At 37.6% G+C, this 17,016-nt stretch overlaps 3 protein-coding genes across 4 annotated transcripts in view; 2 read left to right on the top strand and 1 right to left on the bottom strand.

Annotated features, from left to right (window-relative positions):
* LOC134799362 (bromodomain adjacent to zinc finger domain protein 1A-like) overlaps positions 1-3,235 on the top strand; it is a 30,342-nt gene extending 27,107 nt beyond the window's left edge. Inside the window, exon 26 of the mRNA XM_063771772.1 lies at positions 3,031-3,235. Within this exon, the coding sequence (XP_063627842.1) occupies positions 3,031-3,151 (121 nt within the window). The 3' untranslated portion in view covers positions 3,152-3,235. The remainder of the gene's footprint in view (positions 1-3,030) is intronic.
* A 4,010-nt stretch (positions 3,236-7,245) lies between these two features.
* On the bottom strand, positions 7,246-8,810 carry LOC134799176 (uncharacterized). 2 transcript variants are annotated; one of them, XM_063771571.1, is made up of 3 exons: positions 8,694-8,810; positions 8,326-8,506; positions 7,246-7,397 (listed from the first exon to the last, which is right to left on the bottom strand). In XM_063771571.1, exons 2-3 carry the CDS (start codon positions 8,489-8,491, stop codon positions 7,330-7,332), a joined length of 234 nt encoding a protein of 77 aa, XP_063627641.1. In that variant the 5' UTR covers positions 8,492-8,506; positions 8,694-8,810; the 3' UTR covers positions 7,246-7,329. The 2 variants fall into 2 exon arrangements, with proteins under 2 accessions (XP_063627641.1, XP_063627642.1); XM_063771572.1 differs by having other exon boundaries at positions 8,621-8,737.
* A 237-nt stretch (positions 8,811-9,047) lies between these two features.
* LOC134799364 (kinesin-like protein Klp98A) overlaps positions 9,048-17,016 on the top strand; it is a 53,795-nt gene continuing 45,826 nt past the window's right edge. The window contains exons 1-4 of the mRNA XM_063771774.1: positions 9,048-9,248; positions 14,320-14,389; positions 15,685-15,795; positions 16,817-16,933. Of these exons, the coding sequence (XP_063627844.1) occupies positions 9,202-9,248; positions 14,320-14,389; positions 15,685-15,795; positions 16,817-16,933 (345 nt within the window). The 5' untranslated portion in view covers positions 9,048-9,201. The remainder of the gene's footprint in view (positions 9,249-14,319; positions 14,390-15,684; positions 15,796-16,816; positions 16,934-17,016) is intronic.

The raw sequence follows: 17,016 nt of genomic DNA, 5'->3' as shown, positions 1-17,016 counted from the left end.
GCGCGCATAATGAGTGGAGATTTACGGGATTATCCTCGTCTAGTAGCGCTATCTTTTCCGACTGTTGTCTAACTATCCCATTTTATAAATTAACGGAAAAAAATGACCTTTTCACCTCAGCAGCTCGAACAAGGGGTCTTTGCTTCTTGAAAACAGTGAGCAAAATGCGATTTTGCTCACTGAGTGAGACAAAATGACATTCAAGTGACCTTTATAGTCAAATGTCATTTCAACTTTCGGGGTCTAATACAAGTTCGAAATACTTGGGTTCTATTATCTCTGTCCCTTTCACAGTGTTAGCAAAAATAAACAGACAAAAAAAAGTTAAAACGACATTCAACGGTATATTCAGGGTTTATAATAGATCCCCGAAAACTTCAGACCGCATCGTTCCAAACCACGTACGAGTATGAATTCTTAATAATTAATTAATAAAAATAAAGTTCAAGATTTGATAAAAACTGATATAATACTATATTTTAGGTATTTTATTGTACAATTAAAATAATGAACTCAAAAAATACACAGATTATTATGCAAAATTAATTACTTTACCTTTAAGAATTTCTACCAAAGTTGACAAATAGTACCTATCCGCAACTCGGACCGTACCGTGGGACAGCGACGTAAGATACTTGTTCCAGGAGTACAAGATACTAACGCTACCAAGTCTGTATATCCTGGAAATCGCAAAATATGTACGAACGCATTTAGACCAATTCGCAACATACGGTGACGCTCACAATCGCAATACAAGGCAGCGACATAAATTGCGACCACCCCCGACTAGACTGGCAAAGTCCAAAAAACTGCTACACTCAATTGGTCCAAAGGTGTATAACGCAATACCGGATGATATTAGAAATGCAAATAATACAATACTACAACGTAGTATCAGGATTTTTTTAAACTCTACCTATGTTATTTAATATCAGATTCTTTTTTTTATCTCTATGTAACTTAGTAATACATAATATGTATGTTCAATTATAAAGATAAGTGTGTAATACAATAAGTGTACCTACTAATTTTATGATACTGACTGATACTGACAACATATATGTACCTAATTAACAGTATAAGTGCCTTGGCTTGAGCTGTAAACTTATACATAGTGTTTGAATAAAGAATAAAGAATAAAGAATAAAATAGTGGTAGGTCGTTCGAAAATAAACTAAAGGCAAAGTTAATTACGGATGCACTATATTCAGTAAAAGACTTCTTTCAGCCATCTGGAACCATCTGATTACTTGCCAAAGCCTAACACTAATATAAGGTATAATGATGATATACCACCAAAGAATTAAATATAAGTTGTTAATGTTAAGATTGTTATTTATTTATTTTATTTTTATTTTAAACTTAATAAAAAAAAATACTAATAATTGACTTAAATCGATAATTAAAATTAATAATTTTAAATTAAATGGATAATAATAATAATAAATAAATGGATATAATTTGAATTAAAAGTAGTATGTAAGTTAAAATAATTTGACCTAAAATAGTTAATAATTATGTTCTGTAAATGTTTTAATGTATGAAATAATAATGTGTGCTGTAACAGAAATAATGTGTTGACGTGTAAAATACTTATATTTTATCAATAAAAGTTCTGATTCTGATTCTATCTTACAAAGTTTCTTTTTACAAAAAAAAGTTGTCGATTGAAGTGTCAGTTGATGTCCGTTATTTCCATATTATTTTACTGAAATTTCTTTATTCATCATTCGTCTCGTCTTAGGCTAGGTTTTTATAATATGAATATAAAAGTAAAATATAAAAACACTTACAAAACAATAAAAAATACATATAAACACATTATAAAAAACCTAACCTAGGGTGCCGCCAGCAGCGGGGCAAGGCCCAAGCTACCGGTGGTCAGGGCTGCAGAGAGAGGAACCGGCGGACTATCCGCGCCGTGTCCAAGATCACCGCCTTCTGCATCTGTCCCTTGATCCAACCACCTAGCGAGAGTCTCTCAAGATGTTGGTCGAGACTCTTCGCTATTAAACCGTTCACTGAAACGACTATCGGGACAATGATCGTCGAATCAACATCCCACATGGCGGCTATCAGGTACTTACTGGACTTGTCCTTCTCGGCCTTCACGAGATTCTCATCATGGGGGATGGTGATGTCAACGAGCACGGCCCGACGTTGCGAACGATCTATTATCACAATATCTTACTGAAATTTATTAGTACGTTTTGTTTTTGTGTTCGATTGCGGTAATTAAACTTAATTGTTTGTATAGATATAAAAAAAAACAAAGGTTAAAGATTTAGAAAACATGAGTGCAGGTATTAAGTGATGAAGAAGGATTACATTTTTCAAGGAATAGGTATGTTCTCACTGCTCAGGTGAAATTTTTTGTGTACTACACGAGATCGAAGTTATTTACATCTCGTGCGCTTTTGAGTCCCTAACTACGCTCAAGATTCTATATTAGATTAGAGACTCAAAATAAGCACTCGAAAAAATATCAAACTTTGATCTCTTGTTGTACAATAGTTATTTGTACAACAAGAGATCAAAGTTTGATATTTCTTCGAGTGCTTATTTTGAGTCCCGTGCAAGCGAAAGATTCTATAATAGATTCACGAGCGTAGCGAGTGAATCTAATTTAGAATCTTGAGCGTAGTAAGGGATTCAAAAGCGCACGAGATGTAAATAACTTTGATCTCGTGTAGTACACAAAATTTTTCACCCTAAGCAGTGAGAACATACCTAGAGGGACAGAGATAATAGAACCCAAGTATATCGAACTTGTATTAGACCCCGCATGTTGAAATGACATTTGACTATAAAGATCACTTGAATGATATTTTGTCTCACTCAGTGAGCAAAATGCGATTTTGCTCACTCATTTTGTCTCACTCAGTGAGCAAAATGCGATTTTGCTCACTGAGTGATACAAAATGACTTAGTGAGCAAAATCGGATTTTGCTCACTGTTTTTAAGAAGCAAAGTACCCTTGTTCGAGCTGCTGAGGTGAAAATAACTATTTTAACTTTCTTTGACTTTCAGAGCGGGCGTCCGCCTCGAGCAGTACATCCAGCGGCGCTGCGCCGACCTCTCCCTCCCGCCGCTGCCCGAGCTGCGCCTCGACGAGGCGGCGCCCGGAGCCAAGAAGCCGCGCCTCAAGTGACCGCAGCCGCCGCCGCGCCTGCGCGACTACCTGTGCTACTAGGGCGACAGACGTTGGTTTGGTGTTTCATCTACTCCTAGTACTTAGCGCTATTGAAACTTATTAATGAAGGAAATATTTTCGTTCCTACTCACAATTTCACAGTTAAAGTCCGCCATACGGTGGTATCTGGATTGTCAAACGTTGTCGTTTAAACCCTTGGTTACCGCATGATGTATGGGCCAATACATCGCCTTCTATTTCAACTGTCAAATGTATGGCTACATTTTTAAGCGGCTTAGTACAGTGAGCTGCGAAATTGCATGGAGAAATTATGATTCATTCATTGATAAATTCGCTTTGCACTTTTACGGCTGATGGTACATTTATTTGTCTATATAATAACTAGCTGTACACTGTGTTTAAACCATATGCATTGTCTACAAAAAGACCTAAAGTATTTTCTTTTTAAATCCTTCGCGAACAATCAATATAACACTGTTTCGTATACAATTGTGCCGTATAGGATTGAAGAAACACCAAAAACCACTGCAGTCTGTCCGCCCACCGAGGCTAGTGAGATTGTGATTGAACTACGTATAATATAGTGAATGGTGATCGGGACACGGATACGTCGTGTGAACAATAATTCAGTGCTAATGATGGGACGTCTATCATACAGTCAGTTTGGATTGGAATTACCAGTTGATACAGTTAACTGAACAAATTTAAACTTTATTGAATGGTGATAAGATATATCAACTACCAATAATCCGTAACTGCAAGTACAACTAGTAAAGAAAATTCATAAATAAGTGGGTCCACCCAGAACGAGCTTCGCGAGGAAATTGCCGCGTGAAGCCACTCGGTCTGTGTAGACGTGCCTCGTCGTGTTTGGAGCACAAACAACCATTTGTATACGCGTACATTTGTGTCACCCACACTGTTTGCTGTCCACTGTGGACCATATTACCATCGGCATAAGGTCCACCGATGGACAGTTAACAGTGCTGCTGTTTATACTCCTGACACCTGACTGTATGAGGCGTCAAAAAATTGGTGCATGTTGTTTATATGGTAAACGTTTTACTGTACAGTCTGACAAAAAAGAGTAGAAATTATAAAGTGGCAATACTGTAGTGTCGTCCCGTTTTCTTATATAGATTGATTTGAAAGGGACAACACTACAGTATTGCCACTTTTTAATTTCTACTCTTTTTCGTCAGACTATAACGCTTTGTAAATTTCGCTATTTAGTGACGTGGCTTAGCATGTAATGAAATTTATTCGACTATTAAATGTCAAAACATAACAATTGTGAGAAATCAAAAGTGTAAGGCGATTTACACAGTCACGTCGGTCACATTGTAGAAGCGATCGACTTCACAATGTATGTATTTATGATTTAAGTAAGTCAGATTGTTATTAAAATACATTATATAAAAAACGTCTGACGCATCGATTGATATATTACGTCACACCACGGAAGATTGTGGTGTGTGTGAATCGCTTTAAGCTCAATAAAACTATAGTTTGGCAAGCCATTTCCGTCAATAGAAAAAGGCGGCAAATTTAAAAAAATTAGGCGCGAAGGCTTGTCCTCCCATAGAAAATTTGAATAACGCGACTTTTTTTACTGACAAAATATACTAGTAATGGGACGCCACGTCACGAGTAAGTTACGTAACTTTAATGAGAAATAAATATTGTCAATTGTAATGAATATTGATACGACTGTTTGATATTGATATTGGCCACGGCGAAACTGATTCGCCGAGATTTAGATGATTGTTGACACTTTCAAAGTATTGATCAATATTTTCGTATCATATTGACAAATTATGTATGTCTATCAATAAATGTAACTTAGATGTTATAACAGTTAAAACGTAATACCTTTTGAATCTAAAATGAGTTACACCACTATATAATTGTATCGTTCTACATAAAATCGTAATCTGTACACGTATTCAGTGAATTATTTTTATATAAACATGCTATAGACAAACGCTTAAGTTCTGAAGATCATACGAAGATACTTTGTAAACAAAAATGAGCCTTATGTTACGGAAATAAGGTCCGTGTGTTCGGTTGTACATCTTTAATTTATTCATTTGATTATGACTTGTGACGTCACACTTGTACTTATAAAAGACATGTGAGAATATTGTAATAAAAGTTGAAAGACAGTGAGTTAGGCTGGATCCTAGCTTGTTTAATATAATTTGCACTGGCTACAGTAGAACAGTATTTAGGCCGCGGACTGGAGGCCAGCGGGCAGTAGGGCGGCAAGCGGGGGTTCATACATTGAACTCTGTCAAATGTATTAATGGCCTTGAGCGTCCGCTGCCCGCTGCTGTTCGGTCCGCGGCCTTAGAGCTCCAAATGGAGTATATTTGAAACGTAAGTCCAAATACTAACTTGATTTGTCAAGTTAAGGGGCTGCTTAAATGTGTCTTGTTTATGAAGAGTCGAATAAAAATTGAAGAGGTAATTAACACCTTCGCAGCGGCAGTTCATGTAACTCGTAATTAAACATAGGTTACTTTGCTTGGGGTACAAGCATACCGCATTGAACGTGTAAAATAAAAATCTGGCTTTAAACGATACGAGTTGGGTAGCCCCTTGATTAAAAAAATATCATTGTCTTTGGTCTTACAGCTACAAATGTGCCTGCATTTATTGTCTCCCTTTAGTCCTGTGTCCGTGTTATTCGATACTCGCTTGGTAGAGCAGTAAGAAAGCATGGGTTCCACAATAGTTTGACCATTCGTAAACCGTATTGCATAGACATAAAGTCTACTTTAGGTTTTGCTGTTATACCCGCAAACTAAACTTACGTCCGGGGTCGTAAAACTTCTCATTCACGCTTACGTGGTTATATCATGAGTGAGAGAGATATATACTTCGGGTGTCAGTTTGGTTTGCGATTAGTATAGTGCCAGCGTCGACACTTCACTCACCATTTGTTAATCTTATTGCAAAGTGATAGTCTAAACTCTAACTTATGGTCAATAGTGTGCTAATAGTACAAAAAAGATTGATGCCTGTGATAACTACCACCGATCTTTTAGTAAAATAACGTAGAATTAATATAGGTACTTTTTACGTAACCAATTAATCATCCAAAGGTATCATCGTCCACCGATTGTCAGTTTTTTTTTAATAGTATGATCACGGACACAGGAATGGCAGTGATTTAATTTATTTAAGGCTTGTGTTCGACAACAATTAGTATTTATTTTTTAAAGATTTTAAAATAAGTATTTAGACCTAGTTTTAAATCGTAAGTTTATTTTAGAAACACGGTTTCTTTAAGGTTTCTTTAGATTGCATCAAAAAGGGTTTTTTCGCTGCTGTTTTGTTTCGGAATTTCTATTTTTGTTTTTTTTTTTCAGTGTTGCTAGTTTTTAAACCAGTGACGAGTCTGGCTACTCCAAATTGTTTTGGTTTGAAATTATTGTTAATTATTTTAATGCTGCGATCAAAATGCATTCCTATAAGTAAAATAGCATGTTGGTTTTTCAGTGCATTGTATCAATAATGATTGTTTGCGATTATTAATTTATTGATGTAATTTATAAGTTTTTTAATAATTTACATTTCTAGTAATAAAGCACCCAGTAAGGTATAACTTGGCGAGTTTTATTTACTTTACTATCCATAAAAATGCTTAAATGTTGATACAAGGAATTTGTTTGAAAAACGAGAACGCGAAGCATGAAGAAGTAAACCTTTTGTACGCCACGCCATCGTGAACCTTGCTAGAATGCACGAAGGTTGATATTGGGTTGTAACCGTGCGCATGAATTGACGTTTTATATCAACAATTGTCATCTTGGCTATGCCTTCAGGCGTTTATAATCCGAGGCGTATAAAATCCGAACCTGTAGGTTCTAGCAACCATATTTGTTAGAAAGATACGTAAAAACGGACATTGCAGATTCAATTTTAGGTATAGTGTTGCTTGTTGAAGAATTCACTTGCTGGGCTACAGTGCTTCAAGAGTCTCATGTAACATGTGTTTCAAGCAGAGCACAAACACTCAAATATCCATTTTTGGGAAAAAACCGTTATATTTGTGTTCAACTAAATTTGATAAATAAAACTCAAAGTAAACTAACTCATGATTTATTCACTTTCGCTTAACTTACATATACCATAATCTTGATTTGCCCGGAAAAAGTGCTATCAAAAGTTTAATGGTGGGCGGCCGCTTCCTTCCTCCTCATCTCGGCCCACTTGCTGACGTTCTCGGGGGAGTTCGCTGCAAGGTAAAATGTGCACTGTTAATATAGGATAACAACATAAATAAATGAAAAAGAATTTGTCTATGCTAAGTTTGCATTGACCAGCGTGACATGAGGCTATCTGACATTAAGAAGTCAATTTCTATACTGTTTTTAGTATGTTAACCTTTTGAACGCCACAGACGGCAATTGACGTCAACGCAAAATCGTGACAAAGACGGCATTTGACGTCAATCGTTTTTGGATGAAGATCTACTGCAAAACACCCCGCTTTTAGGTTGGCATTATTTATTCACAAAACTAAATTTTACCCCCGCGGCGTCAGTGGCACGGCAAATAGATGCGCCGTTTGGCGTTCATAAGGTTAGACCAAAAACTATGGTTTGATACACCTCATAGCAGCTACAGCTTAAATTTAACCTCGTAAGACCCAGGGCAATTTTGGCGCTTTTGAATTTGGAACTTTCTTTTATTTCTATGTGAGTTCAAAACTCGAATTTAATTTGTACTTGTACAAGTACACGGGGACTTACGAGGATAAAGTAACTGAATGATGGTGCCATTGCCCACATTGTTAACAGTTAATAGTGTTGCTGTTTGTACAATTTAATTAGAAATAAACAGCTTTATTAGAATATACAACTACAGACTATTTACTATCAATTAATTTACACTCTTAACTATCAATCTATACTTCATAAGTTTCATAACATTGTTCCTAAACTAGAGGTAATTAGTCGCCAGGGGTTTTACCCAGCTACACTTTGGGGGTAACAGACGCGATACCAAAAAATTATTTGTATTTGCTTCTATAGTTAGCTTTATTTTTTAATTGGGGGTATGCCTCCCGGACATTAGTGACATTACACAGGGGTAACAATTTTTAAAGGAGACTTAGGAGCCACTGCTCCATAAGAAACATTTAGGGAAATAAGAAAATCTTACCCAATTTGTGGATCTTGTAGAATATGGGGATAGACACACCAATGCCAACCATCCAGTACTTCCAGATCCACTGATTCGCGACGTAGTACTTGAACGGGAACTGCGCGATCTTGGCAGAGATCGTGTACGGGAACTTCATGGGGCGGCTGGGCGCAGAGTCAGACATGGTTGCAGGTTTATGCTGTAAAAATGATTATTATGTAATGTGACAAACATCGGCATTGAAGTATGAACACAGCAGATGTTTATAATTCTATTGATAATCTATTTATACTTATAAATGTCAATTATTTACGTTGTTTGTACAGCCGTTTCCTTAAATATATCAGGATAATTATGAAAAATACAAATTATTGAAAAATTCTAACCTGTACTTCGGGAGGAAATATCGACAGCTGACAAATGTTGCCAGATGTAAAATTAAGTTCGTTTCACGAGGGTTATAAACGTCAAACAATAAATCCGTTACAATAAGTTTCTTGGTTGAGGATAAATTATAAAGAAATATTCACTTCCTGATTGATTTTCAGTTTTATTTATTTTTTTAAATATATCTCGAAACATCTGTAAAAATGCGTGAAAAATTTTCAGTGAAGCACAAAAAAAAACATATTCTTCTATTTTTAAAATTACACGTACTACTAGCCAATCCCAAGCACTTCTTCTGAATATTCATTCCATGATTGGTTAGTTACTGGTGAAGCCAGAATTTTTACTGCAACACAGAAAAATACACTTTCCACTGCTGTCATGTCATGTCACTTCATTCATTGAAGTGATTGAAGTTGCAAAAAAATGTCAACGAGCTTTGTGGTGTCGTATTTGTGTGGTTAAATGTAATTCATAATAAATCTATTGACAATATAATGTGTGACAATGGCTTCGGTAAAAGTGGCTGTAAGGGTTCGCCCGTTCAACCAAAGGTCAGTAAAGTCTAGATACAAGTAAAAGTAAAACTCGTAATGTTATTGCTTCTTATTGTTGTATGGGACAATGTAATTTCCGAAACGCCCATTATCGTGGATGATTGACAGCATTATGTTATTTTATGGTCGCAGTGCGGTGTTATTAGCTACTGGTTACGTCTTGGACAGGTTTTTATGACAGTATTCTAATATGATTTGGGGAAGGAAAAAAAACAATGATGTCACTATGAACGGCAATGACTTTCACGGTTCAGCTGCATTGGGAGCACAAACTGTACCTGCGCCAGCCGTTTGGATGAAAGCTGCGGAAATCACAAAAACTTGCGACCTACATAGCCATAATTTAGCTGTTTGAAATGAAAGTATAATGGCACCTAAACTTGGAAGCGTTTGTTTGTTTGTGTAGCGGATGCCTAAATATAAACATTCTTAGGAATTTGACATTGTTTATTATAGTTAATAAGGTGCTCCAGGTCATACACAGGTCTATCAATAGAATAAAAACATCAAATTGCTTGAGTATGATTTGTTTAACTTGTCTTAAGACTTGGTTTTTTTCTTATTTGAAATAAGAATCCTTTAAGAAAATACATGTATAACAAAGTTAGGGATGAAGGTTTTTTTTTATATACAATTGAGTTGATGCAATCTTGGCCAAGTCTATAAAAAGTCCAATATTTCTCCGCATACCAAACTGTTGAATTAAGTAAAACCATTGACTGAAAGTATATATGGAGCCAAAAGATTTGTACCAGCATACCTAGGTCTGGGGTCAGCAAACTTGATGTAAAGAGCTGCAGCTGTGTCTCCAAAGAGCTACTTGTGGCATTTTTAAGCGCCCTGGTTACAGCATAATATTGATGGCCACTGTAAATACTTATATAACAGATTCTGGTTCATTGTAATCAAGTTTTGCACTAACAGCTGTGTAAACAATTTATTACATGACACTCGGAATTGTGCATGTTATTATGAAATTACAAAATTATTCACGCTTTAAAAATTACTACAAGATTAAAATTTATTGATGCACTTGTAAAATTATAATAATAGAAATTGCACCTTGGATACGAAAATTTAATGCACTGAAAATAAAATATGAACACCTGTGTATTTAATATCTAAGAGAGTATGTAAAACGTCAACTGCTTCATTGTCGCTTCATTATTTATTGTCGTAATTATTAGTTACCTATAGTTTTAATTATCTTAATAACTCTACTGTAGCTGCGCCCAACTACGCTCCCTACAGGTGTTCACGGAAGACCAGCGTCAGGTACTACTCCAGTAGGACCCGGCATCATGCTGAGTGTTCACCTTTTTCAGTGTATAGTTACAGTGTACAAGTTAGTTATAAGTGTTTTTTTTCCTTTCTTTCTGTGTATGTTTTGTATAACTGTGTACTTTTATACTGAAATAAATGGTATTCTATTCTATTCTAAAATATGCTGGTAGGTAGGTTGCAAGGAATATATTTGAAAATATATCTCTAGTCTCTTTATACTTATAGTATATTCTTAATGCAATGTATAAAAGTCACAGACTATAATTGTTGAGTCAATTAGTGTTTACTTTCCATGGCATGGCCAACCAAATTATTTTGAACCCTAAATGGCTCAAAAATTTAAGTCCGTGACCAAACAGACCATAAATGATTAAAAATTTAGAAAACGCATATAGAAGGCCTGTTTACACAATGATAACTCACACTGAGCACTAATTAGAGTTAGACCAAGAAAAGTCTGCAGCGATTTTGATAGCCCACACAGTGCAAGTGTTATTTAATACATCATAATTTCATAGACGTTTGATGTTTAAAATAATACTTACACTGCGTGGGCTATCAAATTCGCTGCAGACCTTTCTTGGTCTAAACTCTAGTTTCCTAAAGCTCTGTTTTCCTAGGATAGCGGTTCCGTCATATAGCGGCCGCCTCTTAGAGCATTTAATAACTGGAGTCGCCTTCAAGAGCTTACCCCTCTGCCGAAAAACTTTGCAAATTTTTGTATGGACTGACATGGCTATTTGTACGTTATGTACAAATCATGTAGAAATAGCAATACATTTGACGTCCTCCCGCGCAAACATCGGCAGACTGTTTCGTAAAATGACAGCCATGACGTCTCCAGTTAATAAATGCTCTAAGGGCCGTCTCCATACAAAATAATACGGTTAAATATGGATGAGTAGTATTTTGTATGGAGACAGCCGCTATATGACGGCACTGCTATCCTAGGAAAACAGAGCTCCATGGTTGTTGTTTCATGTTTGAATGAACTGCCGCCTGCCGTATTTCCAGACAGATATAACCTTCAAGAAAAGGGCGTACTCCCATCTTAAATGCCAGCAACGAACTTGCAACCTCTTTGGTGTGGCTGGTGTCCACGGGAGCGATGATTGCTTATTATCAGGCAATTCGTCGACCCCGTTTGCCTCCTAGTCCTATTTCATAAACAAATGTGTAACAGGGCCCTAAAAGTCTATTCATTTAGGTATTAAAAGCGTAACAAATCTGACAATGACCTTTATACTATTTTTTGTTTCCATTCTACTGTAATAGTAGTCCATTCTGGGCTACTACAAAGGATGTGAGTCATCATGATCTTGATTCTGAGCCAGATTCAAGAATTCACGATAAAACGTAGAATCAAGAAAGATGACTCATACAAACACACACTATCATTATGGTGGCTAATTATAGAGCGCATAGTGTTTGCTGATAAAACTTGTACAAATATTACCAAACACTGTTCATAGTTACTATTTAAAATGATTTGCATATCCAGTTCACACAATGTAGGGTCAATATACGGGTATTTTGATCGCGTGGTTAAATATTCACTACCGACAAAGAAATGACGGACATCTGATAACATCAAACGACGGTCGGAACGAACGGACGGACGAAATACTTATCGTACAAAAGACGGACATTCATAAGGTTTTATGTTGCAGTCAACCCAGTGGCGGATTTGCAGTCTTTGCCGCCCTAGGCCCCAGGCCCTGTAGCCGCCCCTTTCTCAGCACCCATCATATTGACTACATTTTGAGTTATTTCTTGTTATCATCAGCGAATATTTCGTCATAATTTGCCGCCCCTAAATATCTTGCCGCCCTAGGCCCGGGCCTACTTGGCCTTATGGCAAATCCGCCACTGAGTCAACCTTAAAGTAGCCAGAAATGGTAGGTCGTGCATCTAACAAACTAAAAAAGGAAAGTACTTATGTTGAAATAACGTGAATCAAAATGTATTTGTTTTTCTGTATAAATAAATCATATAATATTATGAATACTGCATAATATTTGGTCTGTCTATACTTTCTGAAGTGGACTTAGATCTTAACATCTCACAACAATATTTACCTACTAATCATCGGGATGATTCTAGTGAGCTTAAACTCAATAAAGTTGCGGAGTTTTACAACCGAAAGATGAAAGTTAAAAAAACCGGGCAAGTGCGAGTCGGACTCGCCCACCGAGGGTTCCGTACTTTTTAGTATTTGTTGTTATAGCGGCAACAGAAATACATCATCTGTGGAAATTTCAACTATCTGACTATCACGGTTCATGAGATACATACCAGGCGGTGACGGACGGACGGACGGACGGACAGCGGAGTCTTAGTAATAGGGTCCCGTTTTACCCTTTGGGTACGGAACCCTAATAAAAACTTGTAAAAGCATTACTCTCCCTTTCTTGTCAATCGTGTTATTCGTGTAAAATTGTTTTAGTATCCTGAGGGCCTATACCGCGAACCACGTTTGACGTGCTGCCTCTCTGTCGCACTTGTAAATTCGTACGTAAGTGTGACAGGGACGCAACACGTCGAACGTGGTTCGCGGTAGGCCCTCAGGATTCTAATAGGTAAAATGAGTGCCCTCAACAAACCCTTTTGTAAAGTAAGAAAAGGCCTTAGCCAGCAGTGGATTGTATATACTTATACATATACGTATAAGTATATATACGACCGGTCTGGCCCAGTGGGTAGTGACCCAGCCTATGAAGCCGATGGTCCTGGGTTCGAATCCCAGTAAGGGCATTTATTTGTGTGATGACACAGATATTTGTTCCAGAGTCATGGTTGTTTTCTACGTATTTATATATTATATATATTGTTGTCTGAGTACCCACAACACAAGCCTTCTTGAGCTTACTGTGGGACTTGGTCAATCTGTGTAAGAATGTCCTATAATATTTATTTATTTATAGGCTGATAATAGTGATAACTCTTAATTTGCGAGTATACACGGTTTTACTTTTTTTGCTCACCATATCGGACATAAGACAGGTGGTGTCCATAATTAATACGTAGATGTATATGAATATTCTATAGCCTTATGGCAGTCACATTTGCATATCCTAGATATCCTAGCCTAGATTCTCGGCATCATAGCCCAGATTATTACATCAGAGCATCGAAAAAGTAAACATACTTTAAAATTGTGTAAATATTTATATAATAATGAATGACGTAAGTGTGCATTGTGTTATTCAAGGCACTTAGTACATTATAAAATGCTTCTAAATGTTATTTAATTTCATCTAATATCGGTTTTATAAAGTTGTTTTTTCGTGCTGCGAAATATCTACGCCAGCGCCAAAACTATTTAACTTGTTTGTGAATTCAGAAAAATACAGTAGCCTATGTTATCCCTATGCCGGGCTGTTAGAGGATGATTTCGTGTTTCCTTTGAAAAAAATCGTATCTTGTTCTGTCAATCAAAAGAGAAATGTGTTAACTATGTATGGAATGCATACAGAGTTACTGCGTTTTAACTTTGAGTAGCAGTGCGAGATACGAGATTTTTGTGTTGTGACGATATCTAGCATACAATTATCCGTAATGTAACGTATGTAACCATCTAAATTATCTGTGTGATAAATACCTACCATCCAATACTTACTGATTAATTTCTGATGATTCTGAATACGTTTTAGCGTGAAACAATAATCGAGACATCAATCCGTCCATGCAAACTTTCTCTATTAGGAGGAGGGCGAGAGAGAAAGGTGTTATACATATAGATTTTATATTTATGTATACTACTGTAATATCTTTTTTGTTACAGGGAGAAGGACATGAGCGCAAAACTCATTGTCCAGATGGAAGGAAAGAAAACCAGATTACTAACTGTAAAAGTAAGTTTGTCATGCTTATATTATAACGAAGTGTTGGGGTTTATCAGCACCTTATCCAAGGATTATTTTTACATTCGATTCATGTACTTACCTATTTTACTTCATTATTAGGTATATGTATGGGGCTGTCCATAAATTTCGTCATCGATTTTTGACCCCAAAAATCGTGCACTTCGAACCATCATCCGATGTCCAGACCATCCCCCCCCCCCCCCCTAATTTGAAATGACGTAATTTATGAATAGCCCCTATGTAGAATCGCTCATGGCGACATCTTCCGCAAGGTAAATGTCAAATGTGAAAATTATCTCTCAGTATTTGTTTTATGCAAGCCCTCAGAGAGGTAACTACAATTTCTAATGTGTTTCTGAGATCATATAATGATGTACAAACAGCAACTCTCTTAACTGTCCATCGGTGAACCTTATGCCTTTTGTAATAAGGTCCACCGATGAACGGTTAACAGTGTGGGCGATAGTACTTAACCCCTCGTATGCTTAGACACGGATCCGTGCGTGGGAAATTTTAACCTAATAGCCGCCCAGAGGCCTATAAAAAGGCCCGTTCCATTGAGTAGCTAGATCAGTGCCCCAAACGCGTTAGTTCCGGGTAGCATTATTCCCGATCGCATTTTTCCCCACTCGCGTTAGTTCCGCGTAGCATTATTTCCGGTCGCATTTTTCACCACTAGAGTTTGTTTTTCAAAAAACATTTAGTTCACAACTTAGCTAGATGGAGCCCTGCTTCGCGGAGCTCCTATTTCTGGGCGGTTTGCCCTTCGGGCATCTGAAGCTACCTAACGAACCTAACCTACCTAACCTATTAATTTAGTGTGACGTCCATGAAAACATTACACTTTGGGGAAAAAAGTGTAGGTAGGTTAGGTTCGTTAGGTAGCTTCAGATGCCCGAAGGGCAAACCGCCCAGAAATAGGAGCCCCGCGAAGCGGGGTTCCGTCTAAAAATGCGACCGGGAATGGTGCTACGCGGAACTAACGCGAGTGGGTAAAAATGCGACCGGGAATAATGCTACGCGGAACTAACGCGAGTGGGGAAAAATGCGATCGGGAATAATGCTACGCGGAACTAACGCGCTTGGGGCACTGATCTAGCTAGGCACTAGCTACTCGTTCCATTCTAATTTGAATCGTTATTTCGACTAATCAAAATTTATCAAGACGCGTGGGCGGCTAGAGCTTTAATCTATTGTTTTAAATGTCAAGGTCACTTCTTCAATGATCATATTTGATAGGGAGCATACAGGTTGTTTATGTGAATGTTTTTTCATTATTCCAGAATAGCAAAGAGCAAAATGAGGGCAACCGCGAGAAATACAAGGACTTCACGTTCGACCATTCGTACTGGTCGTTCGACCATGCTGACTCACACTATGCGTCACAGGAACAGGTATTTAACACTACATTTCGACACACTACTGAAATTGATGTCATAATTGTCATATACTAAAGAAAAAGTGACTAAACCCTCCCAGTAGCGGAGGCCGGATTCGAACCGACGTCTTCAGGGGGCCTACCGCGAAAACCGAAATTCGCAAATTGCGGGGATCTTTCTCTTTTACTCCAATGAAGGCTTAATTAGAGTGACAGAAAAAGATGCACGCAATTTGCGAACTTCGATTTTCGCGGTTATAGCCCAGTTTACGCGGCTAATACCCTAATCTTTTAGGCTACCCTGTCACGGCGGTACCCTTCCTCAATTCCTCGAGTATATGCCCATGTTTCTATAAATAATAGATGAAATAGTTTAGCCGTAATCATTACTCAGCTCCGCGCATATGCAGACATGCTTTATCTAAATCAATCAAGGTCGTCTCATTGTGTGAAAGCATGCGAATACCGACCTTTTGTTAAATTCACGTCATTCACGACTGGAATAGAATGGTTGATAATTTAAGTAGAAGTAAAAAAAGACTGATGTTAAAACTTTGGTAGAAATTGCTTGGGCCTTGGGACGCATATAGGCCCGGATAATGCCCTCTTCTCCCTTTCGCAGTTTGCTAAATGCTCTTATTCCGAAACGCCTACAAATTTCCTTTTTCGCAAAATGGGCAATAGGGGCTGTCCATAAATTACGTCATCTATTTTTGACGATTTTAGACCTCCCCCCCCTCAAATCTTCCAAAAATCATGCTTCGAAGTATGACCCCATTTCCTCCTATTTCATGCTACCACCATCGTAAGTAACTATTATGATACAAGTACAGAAAATAGGAAATTCGAAACGAGTGGCGATAAATTAAAACAGGACCGAAGGGAGTGTTTTAAATCGACACGAGCGATTTACCTAACTTTTGACATACGCACGGATAGTGGTCTTTCCCGCACTAGTGCGTAGTTTCCCGCATTAGGACCATATGTACTATAAAGATTTTTTATTGTATTTGTAGTAAACCAGTGTTATTTTGCAGGTGTTCTCTGACCTGGGCCTGGACGTGATCGACAGCGCGTTCGAAGGATACAACGCGTGCGTGTTCGCTTACGGACAGACCGGCAGCGGCAAGACCTTCACTATGATGGGCTCGCCTGTAAGTACCTACTCCAATAACCTAAAGGGGCCCACTGATTAACAGTCCGCCGGACGGTATCGGCCGGTCAGTTAGAACAAAAT

Source organism: Cydia splendana, chromosome 18 (genome assembly GCF_910591565.1).
Source record: "Cydia splendana chromosome 18, ilCydSple1.2, whole genome shotgun sequence".
In the NCBI taxonomy this organism is placed as follows: domain Eukaryota; kingdom Metazoa; phylum Arthropoda; class Insecta; order Lepidoptera; family Tortricidae; genus Cydia; species Cydia splendana.
This window is presented reverse-complemented; position numbering and strand designations above follow the sequence as displayed.

Excerpts from the sequence above, each read along its gene's own strand:
- LOC134799176 (XM_063771571.1), bottom strand. The coding sequence starts at position 8,491 with ATGTCTGACTCTGCGCCCAGCCGCCCCATGAAGTTCCCGTACACGATC. Across the intron at positions 7,398-8,325 it reads CTACAAGATCCACAAATTGG|CGAACTCCCCCGAGAACGTC; the intron begins GTAAGATTTTCT and ends TTTACCTTGCAG.